This window comes from Aethalodelphis obliquidens, unplaced genomic scaffold (genome assembly GCF_003676395.1).
Source record: "Aethalodelphis obliquidens isolate GAN/ISIS:26980383/991018 unplaced genomic scaffold, ASM367639v1 scaffold2, whole genome shotgun sequence".
Lineage (NCBI taxonomy): Eukaryota > Metazoa > Chordata > Mammalia > Artiodactyla > Delphinidae > Aethalodelphis > Aethalodelphis obliquidens.
This window is the reverse complement of record NW_020837946.1, coordinates 24,178,485-24,191,750: the sequence shown is the minus strand read 5'-3', so window position 1 is coordinate 24,191,750 and position 13,266 is coordinate 24,178,485. Positions and strand designations below refer to the sequence as shown.

General features: G+C 41.3%; 1 protein-coding gene across 4 annotated transcripts in view; it reads right to left on the bottom strand.

Annotated features, from left to right (window-relative positions):
- ERBB4 (erb-b2 receptor tyrosine kinase 4) overlaps positions 1 to 12,417 on the bottom strand; it is a 1,127,099-nt gene extending 1,114,682 nt beyond the window's left edge. For all 4 annotated transcript variants that reach the window (XM_027122307.1, XM_027122329.1, XM_027122298.1 and 1 more), the window contains exon 1: positions 12,163 to 12,417. In XM_027122307.1, the coding sequence (XP_026978108.1) occupies positions 12,163 to 12,244 (82 nt within the window). In that variant the 5' untranslated portion in view covers positions 12,245 to 12,417. The remainder of the gene's footprint in view (positions 1 to 12,162) is intronic.
- Between the last annotated feature and the right edge of the window lie 849 nt (positions 12,418 to 13,266).

The following is a 13,266-nucleotide window of genomic DNA, read 5'->3' as shown; positions in this document are numbered from 1 at the left end:
CACAAATAGTCAAAATCCTTAAATATCCCAAGCCCAGTATATATGTCCTTGAAACAAAGATATTTTGGATGTTTTGACATATTTTATTTTCAGCAGACCTGGAACAATTGAAATGTTTTTGTTTTTTCCCTTTTCCTCATTAATAAATCTACCTTCACAGTGCTCATCCTGCCAGTGAGAAATGTGGTACTTAACAGAATTTATTTTTATACAGCCTATAAATGTTGAGTGAAAGCTGTTAAACTGTGGGAGACAAACTTCATCTGTACCTTTCAAAGAGTGGCTGAGTCAATTTGTAGGAGTGAAACAGCATGTATCAGATCTAAATTTGCTAAACAAAATTAGCTGCGTGCCATTCTGTTTGTCTTATCTCTTTCTCTGGCTCATGGTGTGCTAATTCTGGCCACAAGCAATATAGTAAGTACAGAAAAAATAATAAATGTCCTCTTCATCAACAGTTACATAAAATGTTTTGTCTATTTCAATTTATCTCAGAGTTTTTATATTTTCAAATTTCATTCTGCACTTAAAAAAAAAAGAAAAGAAAAAGGCCACTAAAGAATTGTATCTGAATACCAATCACTTCAGTTTCCATTAATTCCAAGTACACTTTTAGAGGTTTCGATATATCACCAGGGACAATGGGGCTGCTAAATTTGAAGTTAAAACAACTGGGAAATATTAACTGTTTAGCTGATATTTTTACACAGTAAAAGTGTGACTTGAAATACTAATCCTTTTATTGTTACTTAAATGTGTTAATATATTAGTAGTTAAAATATTACCAAATATCTGAGCTGAGTACTGATTTTAATTTAGATGCATTGTTTCATTCACAGCTAATAATGTCTATTGTAGTTAAAACGGTCACATTTAACATAGTCAGAGGGTAAAAGTCAAAGATAGATTTTTTTTTAACTGTGCTAAATAACAAATGATTAAAAATTCAATGAGCTGTATTTCAAGTGGTAGGGCCTTAGTAATATAGCTTTTATATACCAAAAGTGACAAGATTCTTTTAAATCACAACATTATAAACCAACCATTATGAACTACAGAATTGCATAAGAGACAGCATTACATGACCCATTTAAAAAACATGGCGTCAAGAAAATATATATATACCTGGATGAGGCATGTTCATATTCAGAGTGGAAATATTTTGAAAATTATCTCTACAGGGTACATTATTTCATCCAAAGATATACTGAAGTGCTTTATAGTGTGATTTTACTCTTTATGACAATTTTTTTCTTGAAACAATGCAATCTTCTACATTAATAGTAGACGCTAGCTATGTGCCGCAGGAAAAAAAATAAAAAATTATATAATGACACCCAAAATTCACACTAAATGAGAAGTAATATGACTTCTTAAAACGTATAATTTTCAAACATAGGCAGAAGTACCATAAAGATTTTTGTAAAAGGCTTCAGCTTCAGAGCCCCTCTCTTCCACTGGTGCCTCCCAAGGACCTGTACTTAATTTGTATTTTTATTTCTGTATTGTTTTTAAAGAGGTTCCCCAAACTGCATAAATGCAGGTCCCAACATCTTGGAAATGCCCCTGCTTTGAAGTTTTCTCAAGAAGACAAGGCTTATATGATGATTTCCTTAATACATACAACACACAACACACACACACACACACACACACATGCACACACACACACACATGCACACACACGCACAAAAAGACCTCTGGAGAATAGAAGGGATGAGGGGAAATGCAGAGTAATCCAAAGGAGGACTCCTCGAATGATAGATTTATTGGGTAAGTTTCTTCAAATGGCTCCAGGGAAAGCATAAAGAGCTGTTGACCTGGAGGCAGAAGGATCTGGTGTGCTGAGCATCCTTTTCTCACACAGTGGGGCAGGTGGAGTAGAGGAGCCACGCCTTTCAGAGGGTCACTAGCTCCTGTGGCTGGAGAAGGCATGAAAGAGCAGACGGCAGAGGCAGCTGGCTCAGAACACGGCAGACACGTAACTGCACCGACGGATGCACCAGTCAGGCTTCACCCTTACATACTGCTGCTTTATATCTCTACTTCCTCGTCTACAGAGTAGGAACAATAATCCCTGACTCGAAGTTTCTTCTCAGGGATTCTTAAAGGAAAAACAACCAGGAAAGTTCTAAGAAACTTTTCAGACAGACGTACTAATGTCTCCATACCCAATTTTCTCATTAATAGATTACTCTGCAGACTGTTAGGTAAGTTTTGAAGTTACATTAACTCTTCAGGACGTTATAAATTAAGGTACACTTAGGGCACCACAGTGACCTAGAAAGGTTGACAGTTTCTTGGAATCTGATAACCTGAGAAGAAATGTCTGGAAGAGCATTTTCCCTGGTAGAATCTGACCAGGGAAAATCTATAAATACTATAATAATTTCACCAATTTTCAGAATGCAGAGTGAATCATCTAAAAGAGCAGCTAAGAGAATCCCAGTCACCTCTCAGTACAGTTATGCTGCAAGTATTTCTTTTATAGGATCCTTTTCAAATGGGAGGCATATGTCTAGTTGTCTATTTTAAGATACTGAGAAATCTTAGTATTAACAAAGTTGTGTTATTACATACATCTAGGAATAGAAAATGCCGCATTCTGTCTGGAACGCTTTTTTCATGAAATACTTATTAGCATTTCTCTGGAGGCAAATTCCTCCCAAGAGTTTGGAAAAATCACTTAATAACATATTTTTTTATATTGTGTTTCATTGGTCTCATCTGTCCTTCTTTAAAAGAAAGGGGAAATCTAGCATCTTGAGCTTCTTATATGTCCTCCTCAGTGCCTAACACAGTCCTCAAACACACTGATGGGTCAGTACATGTTTACTGCTTAAACTGATTAAAATTTTAAAATGAGAGATAAGTAAGAAAAGCAAAGTAATGGCCACATAAAAATAGTAGGCTACAAGACAGTTACATGTTTAAGAATGGTATTTATATATATTTAACTCACCAAAAATAAAACTAACAAATATACTTGGTACCATATTATGAGCAGACTCTAAAAATGGGAATGAGGACAAATGATATACTCTTGGAAACACTCCATTGAAAGAAATACCCTAGGAAGCTCAAGAAAGCAACTAAGGAAATTCCCAGGGTAAACATGTCTAATATCTATTATTAGGAATTCTATAATTATGTTTTTAGAACAGCTTACTTTGTGCACTTATATGGTTTAATTATAAATAATAACCATCCGTGAATGAGCTTAAAATTGTTTCAGTAAATGTATGTTATTCTTTCATTTAAAAAAATATTTTTAAAGAGCTTACCATGTACGTGGCACCTCATTAGTCTCTGCAGGGTTTGATAAAAATGTTTGCTCTTAAAAAGTTAAAACTATAGAATGGTTTAAGATTAAATGCAGATAGGTGGTACAGATAAGGATTATAGATTAGGGTAGCAAATGAAGGAAGATCTAATGAAGAGCTATGATTTAATACGGAACTGGAAAGATTCAACAGTTTGGACAGGAAGGGCAACCAAGGGAGCCATGAATTCCAGGGAAAGGGGTCAGCAAAAGGAAAGACAGAAAGTAAGGCTCTGGAATACTGACTAGGTCAGCCTGGTTCTTAGACAGAATACATCTTAAGAAACTCTTAAGACTGGATCAAAAAGGAAACTGAAGACTATTTTAACAGGCTTTGAACTCTGCAATGGGAATCCATTGAAGGCTTCTGAATAGAAACTAGGATAATAAAAGTATTATTATATTAGAAATGGTCATCTGGCAGTGACAAGAAGGAAGTCTTGGAGGTAAAAGGACATCGAACAAGGGGATGAGTAAAGAGGATCTTGCAGTACCCTGCTCTGAGTTTTTAATGACTAGATGAGGTCAACAAAAGTCTTAGGGAATAGCTTTTAATAAGCCATGCAATCAAATTTCCTTCGGGGGGAAAAAAAAACTTGTTTTACTGCTCTAGTTCTAGACAAATGATCAAACAGGAACTCTTAAAAATGAAAGTGTGTCTAAAAGAAATATTATTCTGTTTTATTTTCATTTGGTTTTCATAGGTTCCCATAGGAAAAAAAAATCTCATATTCTCATATCCTCTAAGCCTACAGGGAAGAATAGGAAATAATGACAAAAAAAGTTTTTAGTAAAAGGAGAGTTCGCTTAAAGCAAAATGCCATCCACGACTTCAATTAGGCATCCCCTGCTAGTGATGGGGACCCATCTTGAAATAGAGGATTGCATAACTTATTACTCAAGCTATAACCATACTAGACATAGTCATAGAACCTAGAGAATCTGTTGTCATTTTTTCAGTCCTAACGAGCCATGAGATATCCTCAGCACATCATAGAAGACCAGCAGACACATTTTTTGAGAGCAGGTTTACAATCCCCATTTGTATCCTAAAAGCTTTAAACTTGGATGTCCACCTAGACCATGTGCATATGGGACTAGACATAAGTAAAGGTCAGAAGAGTAGTAAAGATATGGTAGGTAAAATTTATCATTTACAAGTCTGATCTTTTTGGAAAATAAAGGAGTGCTTATTGCACCCTTCACTTTCTTCTCTCTAAACACTTTTAGACAACGTTCCAAATGAAATATAGAACATGCATAGAGCCTTGATTCCTATTACTTTAACTCTCTGGATTGAGAAACTGAGTCTTATATATTCTTATTCATGTTTAGTATGCTTCAGTAACCCCCACAATATTGGAAATAACGTGATTAACAGTAATGATCCAGAGCTAGCTCTCAAGGGGGAAGTTTAATGATACTGCAGAGGATGTTTCCTCGTGTCTATGTTAACGTTTTACAGAGGGGGGCCCATTTTTATCGCAAATTCCTAACAGAAAGTGACTCTTCCTGCCAAAACAGGTTTAAACCTCCCTTCTGTCACTATCCCCCATGAGAATGCTGATCATGTCCGAGAAGGCTCTGGTGCTTTAGAGAAGTCAGGGACAACCAGAGAGAATTAAGGTTAAATCAACAACATTCAAAGTCACAAGGACCAGAGGCAGCATCTTGCAGGAGCCAACTAGAAGGAGGCAAATGCACCACAAAAGTAAATGTATAAAGTCTTAGTACTTAAAGCTTAGCTTATACACTTGTGCAAAGAATAACTGTGATCCTAGTAGGGCCTGAAGAAAGATGAGGACCCAACAAGATAAAGATAAAGAACCTTGCGTCTAAGGATGGGCCTGGATGAATCTGAAATATTCCCATGGATTTGCTAGTTAAGGACCCCAAGCAACTAACTGGTCGTGAAGAGCCCATTGTTTATCCTTTATAATCCATTTTCTTAAAGCATGCATACTACTTAATACAGAATGAAGAAATAACCATTCTCTACTTATTGGTCATCTTCACAAAGTCACAGGTAAAAGAAACTCTTGAAGGCACTATTATAAACAGATACTAGCATCGGCAACCCTTACCTGACTTACAGGGTCAAAATTCTATATCCAGAATAGGCACTACCAGGTGAATAGATCATCTTACAGAACTACAGCTTAACAAAGTTTGCTATATTTCTTTAATCTTAAGGTGCTGTAAGTTACAAATGCAATCAATGATTATTCTTAAATATAAATTAAAGATGATGATCCTACAGTCTTCCCCTTGAAAAGAACTTCACAGTCTGATAATTAAGTCCATGGCTCCAATCCATTTGTTTTCATTCAATCTTCCAATACTCTAAAAATAACCCAACCTTAAACTTTATTTATTCTTTTATTTTAAGTGTCTGCAACTTTTCAAGTACTTCTGTGTATGTTAAAATGATAGGAGTGTTGGGAACTGCCAACTAATTTATATTACCTAACTTCTCTGGGCTCCCAGTTTCCTCAGCTAGAAAATAAAATGTGTGGACTAGATGAGTGGCTTTTAAATAGTGCTAGATTTCTGTAACGCCATAGCAGGAGAGTAGACACCAGAGTGGGAGAAAAGCAGGAGAGTGCCAAAGGCAGGGGGCACAAAGCTGGCTTCTCGACAAAGCTTTAACAAAAGACTTCTCCTTTCACCCTTTTACCTGATTTAGATACCAGGGTTACACACATAAATTCACTTGAAAAAGAAGAGGTTCCTTTAAAAAAATAATTGAAAACCAATGCATTTCTTTTTTCTAAAAAGTCTAAACATTCTTTTTCTGTCTAGCTGAATCATTAAAAACATTCAAGATGTTAACTCCTTAAGTATTACTTTCAGCTATACTGATAGAGATGAGGAAATTGAGACACAAAGCAAGAAGTCTAACCTAAGATCACAGAGACAATGATTGTATGACCAGAATCGAATTCTCCTAATTTCTATTCTGCTGCTTTATTCTGTAGCATTCCACAACAGCAGGGCTGCTGCTGCACTACTGATAGCTCAGGCGCGCACCATTCCCATTAAATTCTATGTGGCTGCCGCCCCCTGGAGTTGTGCCAAGCAACAGGCCTGCAAAGCAATCACGTATTTAAAATGAAAATAACTATAATACAATTAACTACCTGTTCAAAAAAGCACTTTAGAATTAGGACCCCAAATACCATATATTTCACCTCTATGTTATAAAAGTGAGACAGTTCTCTTCCCTCTTGAAAAATTAGTACAAATAGAAAGCACCAGTTGAAGTGTCAAATATTACAACAAGAAAGTGGCTTTAAAGCTTTGATTAAAGCATTGGAAAATAGGTCAATTTATTTAATAAACATGTCAGAATTATCAACAACTCGGAAAAAGCCAAATAAGACAAAATCTAAAGAGACCATAAAGCAATTCTGAAAAGTAGTATTTTGGGGAAATGGCCTTCAAATACAAATTCTTTAGACATAATGATCTCTTTATTTCCTTTAGGCAGGTGCTCTTCTGACAGCAATGGTCTGTTAGAAAGCTTACATTATGTTTATTAACATATGTGTTCATGTTTTAAATATATCAATTAACTCATTACTGGGATGTATCTCAATATCACAGAAGACTTGAAAGGCGTTTTTCAGAAAACGACTATACAGTGGAGAAATAGAGAATGCATTACATGCATTTCCCCCTCAGGCATGCAAGCCAAGTCACAAAGACATGGAGTGAGTTGCTCAAGGTATTAAAAAGAAACTGGAGGAACGATGTCCCTACAATATAGAAATCCTGATTTGAACCACCTGGCTATGTCCTGTGTCACACTCAGCCACACAATAGGTAGGCAAAATCTCCTTCAAATTACGTAGGAAAGCTACAGCTTCAGGAAACACCGATCTAAGATATTTTTTTATTTAAAATATTAAATAAAATTGAGGGATTATTTGTCATTATAAACTGTAAATTTCAGTCAGTAGGAATACTAGAGGGCATGAAAAGTAAGGTTTTACTTTAACTGTCTAATATTTATATTAATTCAGGAAATGTGTACTAGATAAAGATGCAATTTGGCTCCAAATGGTCAAATGTAACATAGTAGAACATTTCTAAAATGATACAACCTGGAGAAAAGTTTATAATTTGATTAAATTCTGCCCTGCAACCATACTCAGTAGATCACTGTCAAAGATAACAGTGGAATATGCTTGACAATTAACTTTTGTAGAACAGCTATAGTCTTAAACATTCATAAGCTAATTTCAACGTAAATATTAACATCTAGCCCTATAAAGCAGTATCTCTTAAAGGGGTGAAATCAAACAGCAAGTGCCAAAAAGTCTGCAGGTAAGAGAACATCTTTTTTGATCATTTGCTTCATTTATGTTATAGGCACTTTTACAATTTACACATGGATATCCAACAGCAGCAGGACACTGTAAAATAAAGCAAAAACTTGTTGCTATTTTTAATATATGCTAAATTTTTTTAATAACTGGATTGAAATAATACTAAAAACAATACCACTTTAAAACACTGCCATGTTTAAGATACACTAATTCAATTTATTTTCTAAAATGTGCATCTTACATAGTCATTAATCTCAAGGTGGCTCTAATCACAAGGCTTCAGAGCATATTTAGATAGAGCACATTTCCTTGCACGCCTAGCATTTTTTAAATGGCAGCAGTCTACCTTCCTTCTTTGGTCAAGAGGGGAAAAGAGGAAGACAGAAAGGGAAAAGGGGACTTCTCTGTAGAAAGATTTGGCCTTGGAGTCAGGGTTTTTGAGATGTGCTAGCGATCTTGGATCGATGCCTTTTTATTTTCTTTCAGGAATAAATCTGAGCAATGGAATGGCTTGCGATTGTCCAGCCAACCAGCCATATCAGATTTATCAGAAAGCAAGAATGAAAACTGACTCAGAGGACTCCTGCAGTGCCTGAGTGGCAGGTTGCTGGGAAAGACACACACAAAAAGAATATCCTTAGTGATGATGTGGAAAACATATTCATATGTGTAAACTCAATAAATAATAAGACATAAAAAAGAATCTATAGTAATGGAAAAGGTAAATGCATAAGACAGATGACAAATAGAACTTCTATTTAAGAACCAAAGGGATGAAAGCTCATGAATACTAAATATTTGAATCCACTTTAAGGAGAAAATATAATTTTTCCTCAAATGAATGCAAACTCCAAAAATCAGCCAATGCAAACTTAGTGTTTTCAGGTTAGAGCAAAAAATACGTAAATCTTCCATGAAGGGCATGCCCTGGTAAATATTCTAATGTAATTTCTTAATTAAGACACATATTCAGTGACTAAATGAAAATTATACATATAAAGGAGTAAGTACCTTGATTTTCAAAAAAATTGACTTTCTATGCATGTATGATTAAAAAAAATAAAAGGAGTTTGGTTTGAGAGAAAAAAATCAGAAATCAAGGAATCATGACACAACCAGACTCATTCAATTTAATCCTATCAGTCCACATTATAGTATATTCAAGTGATCTGCAGTCACGATAATAGGTATAAATTTATGTGGAAGCATTCTGAAGAAAAAAAATTATACCTTAGTCTAAAAAAGCTCCTCTTACATATATAAGAATTTCAAAATTGAAAGAAAAAAAGAGAAGCTGTACTCATGGGTGTGCTTACAATAAATACATGTAGGGAGATAACTGATTTTTTTAAAAATTATATTGAAAATCTTTTCATCATTTAACTAAGTTTTATTAACCTTTTTCTTCTCAAATGTAAAAAAAAACTAATTTTGGAGATATATCTTAAATACGTAGAAAAAATGTGTGTTCTTTTATAGAATGAAAAGCAGGACCTAGTTACTTGCAAATAAAAAAATGGAAACTGAACTTGTTCATCACATATCTACTAAGGTATGTACGGGCATCACTTCAGTACTACTACATTTACATACATATATTGTATTTCAGCACAAAGGTGATACTGATTATTTTTCCATCATACCAGGAAGACAGAAATTTTGGAATTATTTTTGGTGGTAAAGGCTTTATAACAGCCACATAAAGGGTCTTTGACTATAATATTTCTAGATAAAATAAATCACTGGAAATGAGACAAAGCCCTTCAGAATTACTATTAAAAAAAAAAAAAACACCTGTCTTCTCTAACGCTGATTTTTTTCCCCAAGCAAAAGAGGAAAAATAAAAACAGGTCCTCTTCAGTTACAATTATTTTAACAAATATCTTAGATCTATACAACAGAATCCTGCCCCTCCCATATTTTTATTCTGTTCACAGAGAGCAGTAAATAAGGTGCATTCCTTCTGCTTCTAGATTAGCATTTCAAAAATATGCCACTTTCCCCTGAACTCCAAGCGTGTCTAATAATGCGAGAAGCAGATTGTCTTCCCTCGTTTCCTTAATTTGTTTCATCTAAAAGCAATTCACTCAACATCTTGTCGCCCTCTGGCAGCTTAGTTTACTTATCCGCACTTAATTTCTCGTTCGGACCAAAACAAACTCCTCCCAACTGCTACTGACTGCTAACCGCGAGAGGGGAGACACGCAATATGTATTTACTTGGGAACATACAGCCATAGGTACGTAGCCACGAACACACGCAGAGCCTCACTCATACCCCAGAACGTAAGTTGGTTTTCTAAAAGCACTACATTAAAACCAGCTGAACTTTCCCTGCCAGGTGCGGCAGGGCGGGGGTGCGGAAGAGGCAAAAAAGAAGTCCCGGGGGCATTTGCAATTTTCAGAGGATCACCTTAGCGTGCGTGTTGCAATTACACCAGGGATGCACCCGAGAGCTTTTCTTTGTGCGGCCCTTTCATCTAGATCACTTTGTGTTTCGAACAAGGGAGGCTCGCCTTTGTGCCCCTAGAATTTCAAGTACAGAGTCAGACACGGAACAACAATGGCACGCTAATCCTCGCGCACTAAATGGGCTCACTTGTGGGCCTGACAATTCACGCGGGGAAGCGAGAAGACACCAGCGAGGGCGCGAGCCGGTGTCGCCTGAGACGGGAAAGAGGACAGCTGCAGAACTAATTTGGATTACATTCCTTGCAGAAATTCTGAAAAGGGCTTTTCGGCAGAGCTCAACTCCGAGCCGCACAGTTAATACCAGATTGCTGCGGACTCGGAGCCGGGTCCCCCAGCGGCTGAGGCTGCACCAGACGGCCCCCAGTAGGTCCCCTTGCAGAAATTCCTCTCGGCTAAGCTTGCGTGTCAGTCGCAACTGCTTTTGAATGGGTCAATGTGCATAATCAACCCATTGAGGGGAAATATGAAGGGACTCGGAGTGGGGAGGGAGATAAAAAAGGGATGTATCTAAGAGGCCGCTTGGAATCTCAAATCCGTGTTGGTGTAATTCCGGAGGTGGCTGGAGCTCGGGAACTGGTATGCATGAAGAATTTCAGAGTAATTGGGAGGGTGCAAACGTCCAGTACAAACGGCGCACATTGTGCCATTCGAAGGTCATTTTGAGAGGCTCGAGGATTGTAGCTTGTTATTTACTAGGCGAGGAGGGGGAGGCGGCGGGGGCGGAGCGGGAAAACTACAACGCGCTGTTTTCTTGGTGAGGTCAGAAGGACACCCTCCGGGGGCCTGAAGCTCTCCCTCTCGCCACTCCCGTGGGTTTTATCTTCTCTAGCTGCCTCCCACGCTCCCGCGACCAGCCCCGGATGGTTCCGGAAATCTCCCCGGCTCTCCAAAAGGCCCCCCTTGGCCGCGTTTCCCGCGTTTCAGTCACCCGTTTCCCTCAGCCCTTTCCTGTCCCACTTTCATCCCCAGGAAACTCAAGTGTCAGAAACTTTGAGCTCCTTCGCCCTGCAGGTGCTGTCACTGGCCCTGCGGACCGCGGCGCGCCAACCCCACCTTGCTGCCTCTCCCGGGTCAGTGAGCCTCTTGCCGGGCGGGGGCACCGGGGCGCGAGCTCTCCGGCCGACAGTTGCCGCTCACCCAGCGCAGCCGCGCCCGCCTCGGGTTCAATCCGCGTGACGGGTCGGCTCGGCAGCCGCGCCCGGCAGTAAACACAAGTTGGAGGGACTCCGGCCAATAGCAAGTTGAACTACAGGAAGAACTCTTTCTGGAGCCAAACACAGAAACCGACGGGAAGGCCGGGCTCCCGGCTTAAGTATGTCAAGCCATTCTTTTTTTTTTTTTTTTTAAGCGGTCACGCAGGCAGGCAAGGAAGCGCCTCTCTAGTCAATGGGGGCGAGGGCTGGGCACGCTGGCCGAAGAGGCCTATCGTTGTGGGCCCCCGGGCCGAGGCGCGTCCTCCCGCCGCGTTCCGGCTCCCAGGCTGGGCTCAAGGCGGGTCTGACCCCGCAGGCTCGGGCGGCCGGAGGCGCAGCGGCCGCGGGCAGCACACGCAGGTGCAAAGCCCGCTCTCTCGGAGCTGCTCTCTCCACAGCCCTCCCGCTCACCGGAGCCCAGCTGCCACGCCTCGGGACCCCCGTCCTTCCCCGGCCCCGGGCGGGGAGCGCTTTTCCGAGGCTTCTTCCCTCGGGGGGCCCGTACCCGGAGAGGAGCGTCTCCTGTGACTCCGGCTTTGGGTCTCCCACGTCCTGCACAACGGGCGCCACCAGAAGGGATCCCGCTTAGGGAGGCTCACAGAAAACGCGCGAGAAAGAAGCGGGTGAGAAAGAAAGAGAAAAGGGGCGCAAGTGATTTTTCACGATAACTGAACACAGGCACACGCAGAGGGTAAGTTTGGGGACAGATAGAGAGTCGCACGAAACCCAAGGAAGAGGCGCGGATGGTGTGATCCCGCCACGCCCGGGAGCGAGCGTGTCTCCGGCTGGGCTCTGCCGGCGGCCGCAGGGTCAACCGCGGAAGCGCGAGAAGGACCGCGACCCACCTGACTGAGAAGCGCTGGGCTGGACGGTCCCCGCCGCCACGAGAAGGCTCACCCAGACCCACAGTCCTGTCGCCAGCTTCATTTTTTGGAAGTCTCAGATCCCGTGCTGATAATTACATGTCCAAATGGCATATCCCCTTTCGGGCACACGGAGGAGATCCCTCAGCCGGGCGCGCGTGGGGCACTGGCGCGCGCGGGACACCGGCTCCGAGCGCGGGCGACCCAGTCCTTGCCCGCGGGGCCGAGGCCTGGAGAAGCGGGGGGAGAGGGTGCGCGTGAGGGTGCGCGCGGGTGGGAGTGGGCTCGAGTGTGTGCGCGTGGTGCTCCTGGTCGGGCCGGACAGCTATTTCCCCGTGTGAGCCTCCGCTTTCTCGCTCCCTCCTCACTTTCTCGCTCTCTCCCTGGTTGGTCAACAATAAAAAGGAAGGGTTCGGAAAAGGGTTTCCAAAAAAAGTTGATTGCAAACAGGCGGTAGCTTTCCGGCCTCTCCCCCCAGCCGGACTCTATTCGGCTCACTTTTCAGTTTCCTCGCACCTCCAGTCCAAATTGGGAGGAAAGGGAGGGGTGGCGGGGAGAAGCTTCTTGCTTCACGCGATCCCGTCCTTTTTTCCTGTCAGCTTTCCTCACACTTGTCCGGCGGCTGCGGTAATTAAAGCTCCGAGCGTCATTTCCAACGCTCCGCCGTCTCCAGCTGCAGCCCCACAGAGAAATTAATAAGACTCGGTCCGGGAGGGGGGGGGAGAAAAAGAAAAAAAAAGGTGGAGGGGGGTGAGTAAAACAACCCTCCACGCAACCAGGCTGGCTCGGCTCAGCCGCGCAAACCCCGCCCCCAATCTGACCCAACTAGCCACGCCTTCTCCCCCAAAGGGAAATCTTATTGGTTCAGCCACTCCCCAAAATCTTGGGCCTCGGGAGTTGGGAAAACACCTGTCCGGGAGCGGGAGCCTGGTGGTGGGGCGGGGGAAGCTGGATTTAATAGGCTCACCCGAGGCCACGGACTGAACCAGAGGCCCCTGGACAGCTGGCCCACAGAGTGCGCAGACGTGCTTACAGAAAAGATTTTTTTCTTTCTTAGACAAGAAAGTCACCACGGTGCTCATCCAC